At 38.0% G+C, this 15,547-nt stretch overlaps 3 protein-coding genes across 5 annotated transcripts in view; 2 read left to right on the forward strand and 1 right to left on the reverse strand.

Moving 5' to 3' along the window:
- The window catches only part of LOC132140709 (NACHT, LRR and PYD domains-containing protein 12-like), a 538,723-nt gene that overhangs the window by 471,699 nt on the left and 51,477 nt on the right, over window positions 1-15,547 (reverse strand). The window lies entirely within an intron of this gene.
- Window positions 1,057-8,198, forward strand: LOC132129242 (SEC14-like protein 1). The gene is made up of 10 exons (XM_059540787.1): window positions 1,057-1,071; window positions 1,250-1,439; window positions 1,658-1,746; window positions 1,902-1,972; window positions 2,199-2,370; window positions 2,648-2,782; window positions 3,241-3,375; window positions 7,111-7,362; window positions 7,495-7,673; window positions 7,807-8,198. The coding sequence occupies exons 1-10, from the start codon at window positions 1,057-1,059 to the stop codon at window positions 7,910-7,912; spliced, it is 1,344 nt and encodes a 447-aa protein (XP_059396770.1). The 3' UTR covers window positions 7,913-8,198.
- Window positions 9,987-12,470, forward strand: LOC132129316 (SEC14-like protein 1). Its single transcript, XM_059540896.1, has 7 exons — window positions 9,987-10,001; window positions 10,180-10,369; window positions 10,588-10,676; window positions 10,832-10,902; window positions 11,129-11,300; window positions 11,578-11,712; window positions 12,171-12,470. Exons 1-7 carry the CDS (start codon window positions 9,987-9,989, stop codon window positions 12,366-12,368), a joined length of 870 nt encoding a protein of 289 aa, XP_059396879.1. The 3' UTR covers window positions 12,369-12,470.

A 15,547-nucleotide genomic window follows, 5' to 3' on the forward strand; every position in this document is an offset into this window, starting at 1 on the left:
ATTCTAAGAAAACAAAGTTTATAGTTTTTTCAAAGGCTCAGTCACAAGAACTTGATAACCTTAGTATTTTTACATTTGATGGTAAAATTATTGATAGGGTATCCTCTTACAAGTCTTTAGGCATTTGGATTGATGATAAGCTTTTATTCAATGTACATATTGCTAATTTAATCAGGAAGCTCAAAGTGAAGCTTGGCTTTTATTTTAGAAATAAATATAATTTTACTTTTAATGCCAAAAAGAAACTTGTAGAAGCTACCTTCCTAACTGTGCTTGATTATGGTGATATAGTATACATGCATGCAGCCTCCTCCATCTTAAAGAGCCTTGATTCAGTGTACCATGCTTCATTACATTTTATTACAAATACAAAATTCCGTACTGATAATTGCATTTTATATATAGATAGTGGGTTGGACATCACTAACTATACGTAGAAAACAGCACCGTTACATGTTTATCTATAAAGCAATGCTAGGTAAACTTCATTTTATCTCTGTACCCTCCTTTGTCTTAGTTCTGGCAGTTACCAGCTATGCTCTTCCAAGTGTTTGCTTTTTAACGTACCTCGAATTTGTACAGAACTGGGGAAAACTGCATTTTCGTATTATGCACCCTGGGCATGGAATAATTTGCAAAAAGATTTAAAACTTGATAAATGTGTGCCTATTGGTGAATTTAAAGGCACCATAAAGAGACTGGTAATTGAGTCTTGTGATTGTTTTTGTTGACAGGATATTATGTTTAAATATTGTTTTTATATGTATTTGTTGTAATTTAAAATGTGTCTTATTGTATGGCTGCTACCTTGAATAGGTCTCTCTTGTAAAAGAGATTTTAATCTCATTGAGACTTCCTGGTTAAATAAAGGTAAATAAAATAAATTAAAAAACGTCTAGTGGTTGCCATGGTGACCATTTTACATTCCGCCATAAACAAATTATGTATTTTGGGTCATATCACCTGAACCAAACATGATATCAGAGAAAATGTGATGTCTACCTCTGTTTTGATGAGACTGTATACAGCAACATAAACTGTTCAGGTGAAGAGTTAATGGTTAAATCAGCAGTGTGAGGAGGACATAACATATCAACTATGTGTACAAATGTGAAAGCATACTGAAAAAAAATAAATGTACTTCAAATAGCAATAGCAGTAAAATAAAATAGCAGTTTTCAAAACTGATAATAATAAGTTCCTCTTGAGCTGCTAATCAGCATATTAGACTGGTTTATGATCATTTTAGATCCCTAAAGACCAGCATGTGCTGCGTTTCCTGCGTTCACGGGACTTTAATCTGGAAAAGGCCAAAGAGGCTTTGTGCCAGACGCTCACATGGAGGAAGCAGCATCAGATAGACTTCCTGTTGGACACATGGCAGTGTCCACAGCTCCTGCAGGACTACTACACAGGAGGCTGGCACCACCATGACAAAGGTCTGTCTCAACTACATGTTTACTTTGACTTTATACATGGCTGTGTGATGCATAACTAATGGAGAGCCTCATAATCCAGGATGTAAATGTTGAATAAAAAGAGTTTGAAAGTGATCAAAAAAATGCATCTGAGCGAGGTGTTTTCAATGAGGATGTATTAATATTAAAGACGCAGAAATCTGTGTGGTTATGTGCTTGCTTGTGTGTGTATTGTGTAGATGGACGTCCTCTTTATATCCTTCGACTTGGACAAATGGACACCAAAGGTTTAGTGCGGGTGCTGGGAGAAGAGACCCTTCTGAGACATGTAAGAGTTTGACTAATTCCACATTACACAATATACTTAGTTTTGAAGCAGCTTAACAGAGTCATACTGTTATGTTTGAAACGCCTTAGCAAGTTTTAGTTCAGGGTGACATGACAATATTCACTGACCCCCTTCATCTTTGGTCCAACCTTCAGGTGCTGTCCATCAATGAGGAAGGTCTCAGACACTGTGAAGAGAACACCAAAATATTTGGAAAACCAATCAGGTACTTATTAATATATAATATATATACGTCCAAACCAGTCATGTCTGTACAGAATGGGATCAAAATGAATTTTATGACTTTGGTTCCAATTCCAACTCCACTCATCAAACTTCTAAATGGAACTGAAGTGAATAAGAATCAGTTCTTGGTGGTCACACATACTATGTGTTTAAGTGATGTCTCTACCCTGATAAGTAATGATTGCTTCTGTGTTTGTGTTGTGTAGTTGTTGGACGTGTCTGGTGGATCTGGAGGGGTTAAATATGAGACATCTTTGGAGACCAGGAATCAAAGCCTTGCTGAGGATGATAGAGCTTGTAGGAGCCAACTACCCTGAGACTCTGGGACGTCTCCTCATACTGAGAGCACCCAGAGTGTTTCCTGTGCTCTGGACTTTGGTAAACACACACAAACATAGGATTTCACATTGTGACACATTTAGCACATTGAAAGAATGTTAAAAGATACTTGACAATATTGACAATACTCAGTCTTTATTTAATGTTTGTTAATTGTTCTATCTACACACTAACCCTTCAGAGTTAAATGTCATGTTAGCGTGGGGTCTTTCTTAATTGCCAGGCTCCTGTAAATGGCATGCTTGCCTGGGCCTTTGTTAGCAGTGCTAATGAAAAACGACCCGCTGATTTCTGTTGCACCCTGTTCTCCGCTCAGGTGAGTCCATTCATCGACGAAAACACGCGGAAGAAGTTTCTCATCTATGCTGGGAATGACTACCAGGGGCCTGGAGGTCTGGTGGACTACATCAACAGAGACTTCATCCCTGACTTCTTAGGAGGAGACGCTCTGGTGAGTCTGTTGCTGGTGAGATCTGACATGTTTAAACTCTGATCGGTCGAGACACTTTCTGATACAGTGGGGTCACCGAGCTGGAGCGTCAGGCAGATCTGTGCATCATTTGTTTAAAAGAGATCGGACACGTTACACGCTCTTCTTACACCAGCAAGTTATTCTCAAATAATTATTTGCATAATTATATTTAAATATTGTTTTATGTGTGTGTATTATAAGAAGTTTGTGTCAAACAGACACTCCTCTAATGCATTTCAGTCAGTTAAACACTTGTGAAAAAAAACAACACTGTTGTGTACTTTTAAAAAGAGTACTGAATTATAGAATTAAAAGAATACATTTGAAAAGAAAAAATGTAAAAATACACTTAGAGGACACGTGTATATTTATTCAGACAGGCATGAAAACAACCGGATGTCACTCTAATCTAACTGTGTTTCTCTTGTGTAATTCAGTGTGATGTTCCTGAGGCTGGTCTGGTTCCCAAGTCTCTGTATCGAACGGCTGAGGAGCAGGAAAACGAGGATCTTAAACTGTGGAGTGAAACCATCTACAAGAGCGCGAGTGTGTTGAAGGGAGCTCCACACGAGGTACAGCTCATCCACAGACGATACTCAACAATATACAGTTTCTGCTGTTTACTTCAGCTGTGAGAAGTTTATTACACAAACTGTATGTTGATGACTGGCGCCATCTGTGGGTCATAATAACACATGCAGCGTGAAAGTCAAATACTGTTAGTCTAGCCCTGTTAACCCCTTAACTGTCACCCCCCATTTTTTAAATGGGCATTAAAGTGCACTATCCAAACTTAATTTGCTGAAATTTATGAACACTTTGGAATATAAACCTAAGATTGGTCTCTTTTTAAAGAAGAAAATTAGCAGATTTTGGCAAAAGTTGATTTTTTTTCAAAAAGTTATAGAAGTTCAAATGCACTGCAAATAAAATGTGCTATATAAATTTTATTTTATTTTATTTATTATAAATATTTTACATAACAGGTTTTACTCTAAAATTGGTATAAAATTAAAGCCTTGTGTCTAAATAAGTTATGTTACAAATTTGAAGTTGATATGAAAAAAAATTGGGGTTCCTGTAAGATTTTATTTAGGGCGTCATACCACAAGCAGCCACTGGAAGTCAACAAAACTACTTTGAGTTTTGCTTTATTAATTTTTCTCTAGATTTCTCTTTGGATTTTAGTGCTATCTCAAAATAACCACCAAATATGAAATCCTGAGACTCAGACCTTTCCATAATATCTTAGTTGCCAAGATTATAAAATGTTTTGATTCTAGAAGACCGTAATGCATTTTGTAATATGACACTTGACCCTGCCCACTAAGGGGGAGGAGACCGCCATTCGATTTTTTAAAGTACAATTTCCATGGTAACGCAATGTCCGATTTCAAAATGGTTTTCACAGGATGAATCTTGGGCTTCTAAGCTTTCAAAGATATATGATTTATGATGAGTACTAAAAGATTTTATAGAGAAAAAGACAACAACAAAAAGAGTGCCAAGTGCCCCACAGGTGGGACGGTGACAGTTATAAAAAACAGCATATGCTGGGTAGATATTTTTGATGCTGGTTAATTCTGGTTTATGCTGATCCTTTGTTAAAAGAGCAATGATATATAAGTGTTATAACAAGTCTCAGTTATCTTAAACGCAGTACACGTAGCAAGGGCTTTTAAATAATACAATAAATAAAAAGAAAACAGATAGAATAGAAAAAGAATAGATCAAGCTAGTGTCAGAGGTCTTTTTTATGTAGAATTAGAATAGAATTAGAATAGTGAGTGCTATAAGCTAGAGGGTCAAATAAAGATGGAAGAGATGGGTTTTAAGTCGATTCTTGAAGATGGCTAAGGACTCAGCTGCTCGGATTGAGTTGGGGAGGTCATTCCTCCAGGAGGGAACATTTAAATTAAAAGTCTGTAAAAGTGACTTTGTGTTTCTTTGGGATGGCACAATCAAGCGACATTCACTTGCAGAACGCAAGCTTCTAGAGGGCACATAAGTCTGAAGTAATGAATTTAGGTAAAGGGGTGCAGAGCCAGTGGTAGTTTTGTATGCAAACATTAATGTCTTGAATTTTATGCGAGCAGCTATTGGAAGCCAGTGCAAATAGATAAACAGAGGTGTGACGTGTATTCTTTTTTGGCTCATAAAAAATTAATCTTGGTGCCACATTCTGTATTAATTGTAAAGGTTTGATAGAACTGGCTGGAAGAACTGCCAAGAGGGCATTGCAATAGTCCAGCCTGGACAGAACAAGAGCTTGAACAAGGAGTTGTGCAGCATGTTCCGAAAGAAAGGGCTTGATCTTCTTGATGTTGAATAAAGCAAATCTACAAAACTGGACAGTTTTAGCAATGTGGTCTGAGAAACTTAGAACTCGAAAGAACTCCAAGGTTTCTGGCTGTTTTTTAAGGAGTTATGGTTGATTTGCCTAACTTGATGTTGAAATTGTGATGAAATTACGGATTTGCTAGAACCACAAGCAGTTCTGTCTTGGCAAGGTTGATTTGAAGGTGATGGTCCATCATCCAGGAAGAAATGTCTGTTAGACAAGCTGAGATGCGAGCAGCTACCGTCAGATCATCAGGATGGAATGAGAGGTAGAGTTGGATGTCATCAGCATAGCAGTGGTATGAAAAGCCATGTTTCTGTGTGACAGAACCTAATGATGCCATGTAGACAGAGAAGAGAATGGGTCCATGAACTGAGCCCTGAGGCACCCCAGTAGTTAGATGTTGCGACTTGGACACCTCACCTCTCCAAGATACTTTAAAGGACCTACTGTATCTGATAGGTAAGACTCAAACCACTGGAGTGCGGTTCCTGAGATGCCCTTTGTCAGTAGGGTTGACAGGAGGTTCTGGTAGTTAACGGTGTCAAAAGCAACTGACAGATCAAATGTTTTAAAAAGCATGCGAGAGTTAAACAAATTGTTAATTTTGTTATGGTAGTATGTCCTTTTAGCCGTGGAGACATTAGCAGAGAAGGAAGAGAGGCGTGACTGATACACACTAAGGTCAGTAGTATTTTTGGATTAGCGCCAAACCCTTTCAGCAGCTCTAAGCTTAGAACGGTGTTTGCGAAGAACGTCAGATAACCAAGGGGCAGAAGGGGTGTTACGGGCTGGCCTGGGAGATAAGGGGCAAACAGTGTCTAAACAAGATGTAAGAGTGGAGCAGAAAGTATCAGTAGCACTGTTAGCATCAAAAGATGTTTAGGGGAAGCAAGTGAAGATGAAACCAATGCAGATAGCCGGGAGGATGAGATTGAACGTAGGTTACGTCGAAAGATGACATGTGGAGGGGTAAGTGATGTGTCAGGGACCATGTTGAGGTTAAGAGTGAGGAGGAAGTGATCCGACGTGTGCAGTGGAGTAACCAGTACATGATCAGTAGAGCAGTGTCGTGTATAAATAAGGTCCAGTTAGTTACCTAATTGTTGAGTAGCAGTAGTTGACACTCGGTTGAGATCAAAATAGGCAAGCAGAGTATGGAAATCAGCAAACAGAGGTTTATCTAGATGGATGTTGGAATCCCCAAGCATAACTACAGGAGTACCATCCTCAGGAAAGGTTGAGAGCAGCACATCTAATTCATCCAAAAAGTTACCTAGTGGTCCTGGGGGTCGATAGACAACTACAAAATGTATTTTATGATGGTAAGTAACAGTAACTGAATGAGATTCAAAGGAGCTGTTAATACCCAAAGATGGTAAAGGATTAAATTCCAATCATTAGAGATGAGCAGACCAGTACCTCCACCTCTTCCAGTCAAACGGGGGGAGTGGGAAAATGAGAAATTATTGGAGAGTGCTGCAGGTGTAGCAGTGTCCTCTGGTTTGATCCAGGTCTCTGTTAGGGCCATGAGATTAAGCTTTGAATGACTAATAATAGAAGTAATGAAATCAGCTTTGTTTACAGCAGACTGGCAATTCCAGAGACCAATAGAAAAAGAAAGTAGTGTATCAGCAGACATAAGCAAAGTGTGCAGGTTGTTAAGATTGCAATGACACCATACACAGCAACATAAACTGTTCAGGTTAATGGTGAAATCAGCAGTGTGAGGAGGAAATAACTGTTTTTGAGCATATATCACAGCATTTACAATAGTCCAAATAGACTATTAATTTAATTGAATTTATTTTATTTGATAATTAACTAATATAGTCCTGTTACTTCTACTTCCTCGTGTAACTTCTAGTTTGAGATACAGCTTTGAATCCTGTTTGTAATTAAACTCTGAATGGAGCTCAGCGCTGTGTGTTATGAATTATGAAATAATCACTTGATTTGTGTCCAGGTGCTGATCGAGATTACAGAAGTATCGTCTGTCATTACGTGGGACTTTGATGTGTGTAAAGGAGACGTGATCTTCAACATCTATCACTCCAGAAGAGCTCCTCAGCCAATTAAAAGAGACGGTCTGAGCGCACACAACCTCGCCTGTCCCGCCGGAAACAACGTCCAGCTGATCGACAGATCCTGGATGCTGGGACAAGACTACAGCATGGTGGAGACGGCCCTGAGCTGCCGAGAGGGAGAGAGCGTACAGGTGCGGAGTCTCATGAAACCTGTCAGAACATCAACATGGCTCATATTTCACTACAAAACACACTGATCAGAAGATGAGACACACTTCTTTCTGCTCTGATTCTCTTCCTCTGATCCACATCTGTCCCCTCAGGGATCTCATGTGACGCGCTGGCCTGGGTTCTACATCCTGCAGTGGCGTCTTTACAGCAGCCCATCATGCACTTCTTCCAGTCGGCCGCGTGTAGATGATGTTCTGGCCTCTCTGCAGGTCTCCTCACACAAATGCAGAGTCATGTATTTCACAGAGGTGCTGCGCTCCACTGACTTCAGGTCAGTATCATTACACCACAAAGTGCTTAGCATTAAAACACCATTAACTGAAAAAGCACACATTCTCAAAATATGATCTGGACATCCGGATGTTTTCTGTAAAGGCGTGTGTGTGTGTGTGTGTTTGTATCAGGGGCTCCATGAGCAGCCTGGAGTCGAGTCACAGCGCTTTCTCTCTGCTCAGTGCCGCCACCAGCTCCTCCAACCAATCACAGACAGAGTCAAGCGTCTCAAGATAGCAGGAAATCAAGATGCTTCTGTGACTGTAGCTCTGCAGGAAATGATGAAGGATCATGTGACGCAGTGAAACAGAGTGAAACATCAAAACACAACAAACGTCTGCATGAGTGCTGATCTTTATCATCAAAAACTGCAGGCTTGATGTAAATTATGTGTGTTTATGTATATTGTTACAAATACATTTGTAAATGTTGTTAAAAAAATAAAATAAAGAAACAAAATAAAAACTTACATTTCAAGCATCAATTGTGAAACAAAATGAAATAAATTATTTTTATATAAAAATAGGTCATATAGTATACATAGTGTGTATTTTCATAAAATCTCCTCAAAATTCAAAATAAAAACTGTATTACACTGATTTTCCAAAAAAAAAAAAAACTTACTTTTCAAGGATCAAGTCTGACCCAAAAGTGAAGGAACTCAGTCAAATTTATTTTAATAGAAAAAGTAGCTCATATAAAGGTTATAAATATTGTGTAGTATATCCCAGGTAAATGTACGGTTAAAACAGTTTTTTATTTGAAATTAACTTCCCTTCAATCTGGTTTTAGAACTGGCCATAGTACCATTACTGCCTCTACGGTAGTGATAAATGACATTATTGGTGCCCTGGATAAAAAACAGCACTGCACAGCCTTATTTGTGGATTTATCCAATGCATTTGATTTAGTGGATCATAAATTGCTGCTAAATAAACTTAGCAGTGTTGGTTTCGGGCCAGGGATGTTGAACTGGTTTAGAAATTGCTTGGTAGAGCGGACTCAGCATGTTCATGTGGAGGATCTCAAAACAGATTTTCTTGATGGATCTAAAGGGGTTCCCCCGGGTTCCATTTTGGGACCTATTTAGTTTTCTATTTATATAAATTATTTAGGTAAGGACATTCAAGCACAAAAAACATGTGTATGATGATGATACTATTATTTATGCACTTGCTCCATCAATAACACAAAGAGCTTCAGACTGCTTCTCAGTCATTGGAAGGTGCTCTGATGAGCTTAAAATTATTTTTAAATTCTAAGAAAACAAAGTTTATAGTTTTTTCAAAGGCTCAGTCACAAGAACTTGATAACCTTAGTATTTTTACATTTGATGGTAAAATTATTGATAGGGTATCCTCTTACAAGTCTTTAGGCATTTGGATTGATGATAAGCTTTTATTCAATGTACATATTGCTAATTTAATCAGGAAGCTCAAAGTGAAGCTTGGCTTTTATTTTAGAAATAAATATAATTTTACTTTTAATGCCAAAAAGAAACTTGTAGAAGCTACCTTCCTAACTGTGCTTGATTATGGTGATATAGTATACATGCATGCAGCCTCCTCCATCTTAAAGAGCCTTGATTCAGTGTACCATGCTTCATTACATTTTATTACAAATACAAAATTCCGTACTGATAATTGCATTTTATATATAGATAGTGGGTTGGACATCACTAACTATACGTAGAAAACAGCACCGTTACATGTTTATCTATAAAGCAATGCTAGGTAAACTTCATTTTATCTCTGTACCCTCCTTTGTCTTAGTTCTGGCAGTTACCAGCTATGCTCTTCCAAGTGTTTGCTTTTTAACGTACCTCGAATTTGTACAGAACTGGGGAAAACTGCATTTTCGTATTATGCACCCTGGGCATGGAATAATTTGCAAAAAGATTTAAAACTTGATAAATGTGTGCCTATTGGTGAATTTAAAGGCACCATAAAGAGACTGGTAATTGAGTCTTGTGATTGTTTTTGTTGACAGGATATTATGTTTAAATATTGTTTTTATATGTATTTGTTGTAATTTAAAATGTGTCTTATTGTATGGCTGCTACCTTGAATAGGTCTCTCTTGTAAAAGAGATTTTAATCTCATTGAGACTTCCTGGTTAAATAAAGGTAAATAAAATAAATTAAAAAACGTCTAGTGGTTGCCATGGTGACCATTTTACATTCCGCCATAAACAAATTATGTATTTTGGGTCATATCACCTGAACCAAACATGATATCAGAGAAAATGTGATGTCTACCTCTGTTTTGATGAGACTGTATACAGCAACATAAACTGTTCAGGTGAAGAGTTAATGGTTAAATCAGCAGTGTGAGGAGGACATAACATATCAACTATGTGTACAAATGTGAAAGCATACTGAAAAAAAATAAATGTACTTCAAATAGCAATAGCAGTAAAATAAAATAGCAGTTTTCAAAACTGATAATAATAAGTTCCTCTTGAGCTGCTAATCAGCATATTAGACTGGTTTATGATCATTTTAGATCCCTAAAGACCAGCATGTGCTGCGTTTCCTGCGTTCACGGGACTTTAATCTGGAAAAGGCCAAAGAGGCTTTGTGCCAGACGCTCACATGGAGGAAGCAGCATCAGATAGACTTCCTGTTGGACACATGGCAGTGTCCACAGCTCCTGCAGGACTACTACACAGGAGGCTGGCACCACCATGACAAAGGTCTGTCTCAACTACATGTTTACTTTGACTTTATACATGGCTGTGTGATGCATAACTAATGGAGAGCCTCATAATCCAGGATGTAAATGTTGAATAAAAAGAGTTTGAAAGTGATCAAAAAAATGCATCTGAGCGAGGTGTTTTCAATGAGGATGTATTAATATTAAAGACGCAGAAATCTGTGTGGTTATGTGCTTGCTTGTGTGTGTATTGTGTAGATGGACGTCCTCTTTATATCCTTCGACTTGGACAAATGGACACCAAAGGTTTAGTGCGGGTGCTGGGAGAAGAGACCCTTCTGAGACATGTAAGAGTTTGACTAATTCCACATTACACAATATACTTAGTTTTGAAGCAGCTTAACAGAGTCATACTGTTATGTTTGAAACGCCTTAGCAAGTTTTAGTTCAGGGTGACATGACAATATTCACTGACCCCCTTCATCTTTGGTCCAACCTTCAGGTGCTGTCCATCAATGAGGAAGGTCTCAGACACTGTGAAGAGAACACCAAAATATTTGGAAAACCAATCAGGTACTTATTAATATATAATATATATACGTCCAAACCAGTCATGTCTGTACAGAATGGGATCAAAATGAATTTTATGACTTTGGTTCCAATTCCAACTCCACTCATCAAACTTCTAAATGGAACTGAAGTGAATAAGAATCAGTTCTTGGTGGTCACACATACTATGTGTTTAAGTGATGTCTCTACCCTGATAAGTAATGATTGCTTCTGTGTTTGTGTTGTGTAGTTGTTGGACGTGTCTGGTGGATCTGGAGGGGTTAAATATGAGACATCTTTGGAGACCAGGAATCAAAGCCTTGCTGAGGATGATAGAGCTTGTAGGAGCCAACTACCCTGAGACTCTGGGACGTCTCCTCATACTGAGAGCACCCAGAGTGTTTCCTGTGCTCTGGACTTTGGTAAACACACACAAACATAGGATTTCACATTGTGACACATTTAGCACATTGAAAGAATGTTAAAAGATACTTGACAATATTGACAATACTCAGTCTTTATTTAATGTTTGTTAATTGTTCTATCTACACACTAACCCTTCAGAGTTAAATGTCATGTTAGCGTGGGGTCTTTCTTAATTGCCAGGCTCCTGTAAATGGCATGCTTGCCTGGGCCTTTGTTAGCAGTGCTAATGAAAAACGACCCGCTGATTTCTGTTGCACCCTGTTCTCCGCTCAGGTGAGTCCATTCATCGACGAAAACACGCGGAAGAAGTTTCTCATCTATGCTGGGAATGACTACCAGGGGCCTGGAGGTCTGGTGGACTACATCAACAGAGACTTCATCCCTGACTTCTTAGGAGGAGACGCTCTGGTGAGTCTGTTGCTGGTGAGATCTGACATGTTTAAACTCTGATCGGTCGAGACACTTTCTGATACAGTGGGGTCACCGAGCTGGAGCGTCAGGCAGATCTGTGCATCATTTGTTTAAAAGAGATCGGACACGTTACACGCTCTTCTTACACCAGCAAGTTATTCTCAAATAATTATTTGCATAATTATATTTAAATATTGTTTTATGTGTGTGTATTATAAGAAGTTTGTGTCAAACAGACACTCCTCTAATGCATTTCAGTCAGTTAAACACTTGTGAAAAAAAACAACACTGTTGTGTACTTTTAAAAAGAGTACTGAATTATAGAATTAAAAGAATACATTTGAAAAGAAAAAATGTAAAAATACACTTAGAGGACACGTGTATATTTATTCAGACAGGCATGAAAACAACCGGATGTCACTCTAATCTAACTGTGTTTCTCTTGTGTAATTCAGTGTGATGTTCCTGAGGCTGGTCTGGTTCCCAAGTCTCTGTATCGAACGGCTGAGGAGCAGGAAAACGAGGATCTTAAACTGTGGAGTGAAACCATCTACAAGAGCGCGAGTGTGTTGAAGGGAGCTCCACACGAGGTACAGCTCATCCACAGACGATACTCAACAATATACAGTTTCTGCTGTTTACTTCAGCTGTGAGAAGTTTATTACACAAACTGTATGTTGATGACTGGCGCCATCTGTGGGTCATAATAACACATGCAGCGTGAAAGTCAAATACTGTTAGTCTAGCCCTGTTAACCCCTTAACTGTCACCCCCCATTTTTTAAATGGGCATTAAAGTGCACTATCCAAACTTAATTTGCTGAAATTTATGAACACTTTGGAATATAAACCTAAGATTGGTCTCTTTTTAAAGAAGAAAATTAGCAGATTTTGGCAAAAGTTGATTTTTTTTCAAAAAGTTATAGAAGTTCAAATGCACTGCAAATAAAATGTGCTATATAAATTTTATTTTATTTTATTTATTATAAATATTTTACATAACAGGTTTTACTCTAAAATTGATATAAAATTAAAGCCTTGTGTCTAAATAAGTTATGTTACAAATTTGAAGTTGATATGAAAAAAAATTGGGGTTCCTGTAAGATTTTATTTAGGGCGTCATACCACAAGCAGCCACTGGAAGTCAACAAAACTACTTTGAGTTTTGCTTTATTAATTTTTCTCTAGATTTCTCTTTGGATTTTAGTGCTATCTCAAAATAACCACCAAATATGAAATCCTGAGACTCAGACCTTTCCATAATATCTTAGTTGCCAAGATTATAAAATGTTTTGATTCTAGAAGACCGTAATGCATTTTGTAATATGACACTTGACCCTGCCCACTAAGGGGGAGGAGACCGCCATTCGATTTTTTAAAGTACAATTTCCATGGTAACGCAATGTCCGATTTCAAAATGGTTTTCACAGGATGAATCTTGGGCTTCTAAGCTTTCAAAGATATATGATTTATGATGAGTACTAAAAGATTTTATAGAGAAAAAGACAACAACAAAAAGAGTGCCAAGTGCCCCACAGGTGGGACGGTGACAGTTATAAAAAACAGCATATGCTGGGTAGATATTTTTGATGCTGGTTAATTCTGGTTTATGCTGATCCTTTGTTAAAAGAGCAATGATATATAAGTGTTATAACAAGTCTCAGTTATCTTAAACGCAGTACACGTAGCAAGGGCTTTTAAATAATACAATAAATAAAAAGAAAACAGATAGAATAGAAAAAGAATAGATCAAGCTAGTGTCAGAGGTCTTTTTTATGTAGAATTAGAATAGAATTAGAATAGTGAGTGCTATAAGCTAGAGGGTCAAATAAAGATGGAAGAGATGGGTTTTAAGTCGATTCTTGAAGATGGCTAAGGACTCAGCTGCTCGGATTGAGTTGGGGAGGTCATTCCTCCAGGAGGGAACATTTAATTTAAAAGTCTGTAAAAGTGACTTTGTGTTTCTTTGGGATGGCACAATCAAGCGACATTCACTTGCAGAACGCAAGCTTCTAGAGGGCACATAAGTCTGAAGTAATGAATTTAGGTAAAGGGGTGCAGAGCCAGTGGTAGTTTTGTATGCAAACATTAATGTCTTGAATTTTATGCGAGCAGCTATTGGAAGCCAGTGCAAATAGATAAACAGAGGTGTGACGTGTATTCTTTTTTGGCTCATAAAAAATTAATCTTGGTGCCACATTCTGTATTAATTGTAAAGGTTTGATAGAACTGGCTGGAAGAACTGCCAAGAGGGCATTGCAATAGTCCAGCCTGGACAGAACAAGAGCTTGAACAAGGAGTTGTGCAGCATGTTCCGAAAGAAAGGGCTTGATCTTCTTGATGTTGAATAAAGCAAATCTACAAAACTGGACAGTTTTAGCAATGTGGTCTGAGAAACTTAGAACTCGAAAGAACTCCAAGGTTTCTGGCTGTTTTTTAAGGAGTTATGGTTGATTTGCCTAACTTGATGTTGAAATTGTGATGAAATTACAGATTTGCTAGAACCACAAGCAGTTCTGTCTTGGCAAGGTTGACTTGAAGGTGATGGTCCATCATCCAGTAAGAAATGTCTGTTAGACAAGCTGAGATGCGAGCAGCTACCGTCAGATCATCAGGATGGAATGAGAGGTAGAGTTGGATGTCATCAGTATAGCAGTGGTATGAAAAGCCATGTTTCTGTGTGACAGAACCTAATGATGCCATGTAGACAGAGAAGAGAATGGGTCCATGAACTGAGCCCTGAGGCACCCCAGTAGTTAGATGTTGCGACTTGGACACCTCACCTTGGACACCTTGTTAATTTTGTTATGGTAGTATGTCCTTTTAGCCGTGGAGACATTAGCAGAGAAGGAAGAGAGGCGTGACTGATACACACTAAGGTCAGTAGTATTTTTGGATTAGCGCTAAACCCTTTCAGCAGCTCTAAGCTTAGAACGGTGTTCGCGTAGAACATCAGATAACCAAGGGGCAGAAGGGGTGTTACGGGCTGGCCTGGAAGAAAAGGGGCAAACAGTGTCTAAACAAGATGTAAGAGTGGAGCAGAAAGTATCAGTAGCACTGTTAGCATCAAAAGATGTTTAGGGGAAGCAAGTGAAGATGAAACCAATGCAGATAGCCGGGAGGGTGAGAGTGAGCCTAGGTTACATCGAAAGATGACATGTGGAGGGGTAAGTGATGTGTCAGGGACCATGTTGAGGTTAAGAATGAGGAGGAAGTGATCCGAGGTGTGCAGTGGAGTAACCAGAACATGATCAGTAGAGCAGTGTATAAATAAGGTCCAGTTAGTTACCTAATTGTTGAGTAGCAGTAGTTGACACTCGGTTGAGATCAAAATAGGCAAGCAGAGTATGGAAATCAGCAAACAGAGGTTTATCTAGGTGGATGTTGGAATCCCCAAGCATAACTACAGGAGTACCATCCTCAGGAAAGGTTGAGAGCAGCACATCTAATTCATCCAAAAAGTTACCTAGTGGTCCTGGGGAAATAAAATAAAAAACGTAAAATATTATTGAATAAAATTTATTACTTTAATTTTCCTAAAACAAAAAAATAAAACACTTAATTTCAAGCACCAAGTGAACCAAAAATGAAGGAATTTAATTTATTTTCATGACAGAAAAATAGATGATAAAAACTGTATAAATATTTCATACTATCATAAAATCTTCTCAAAATTCAAAATAAAAAACGTAAAATATTATTGAATAAAATTTATTACTTTAATTTTCCTAAAACAAAAAAATAAAACACTTAATTTCAAGCACCAAGTGAACCAAAAATGAAGGAATTTAATTTTATTTTCATGACAGAAAAATAGATGATAAAAACTGTAT

The sequence above is a fragment of the Carassius carassius genome, chromosome 1 (genome assembly GCF_963082965.1).
Source record: "Carassius carassius chromosome 1, fCarCar2.1, whole genome shotgun sequence".
NCBI classification, from domain to species: Eukaryota; Metazoa; Chordata; class Actinopteri; order Cypriniformes; family Cyprinidae; genus Carassius; species Carassius carassius.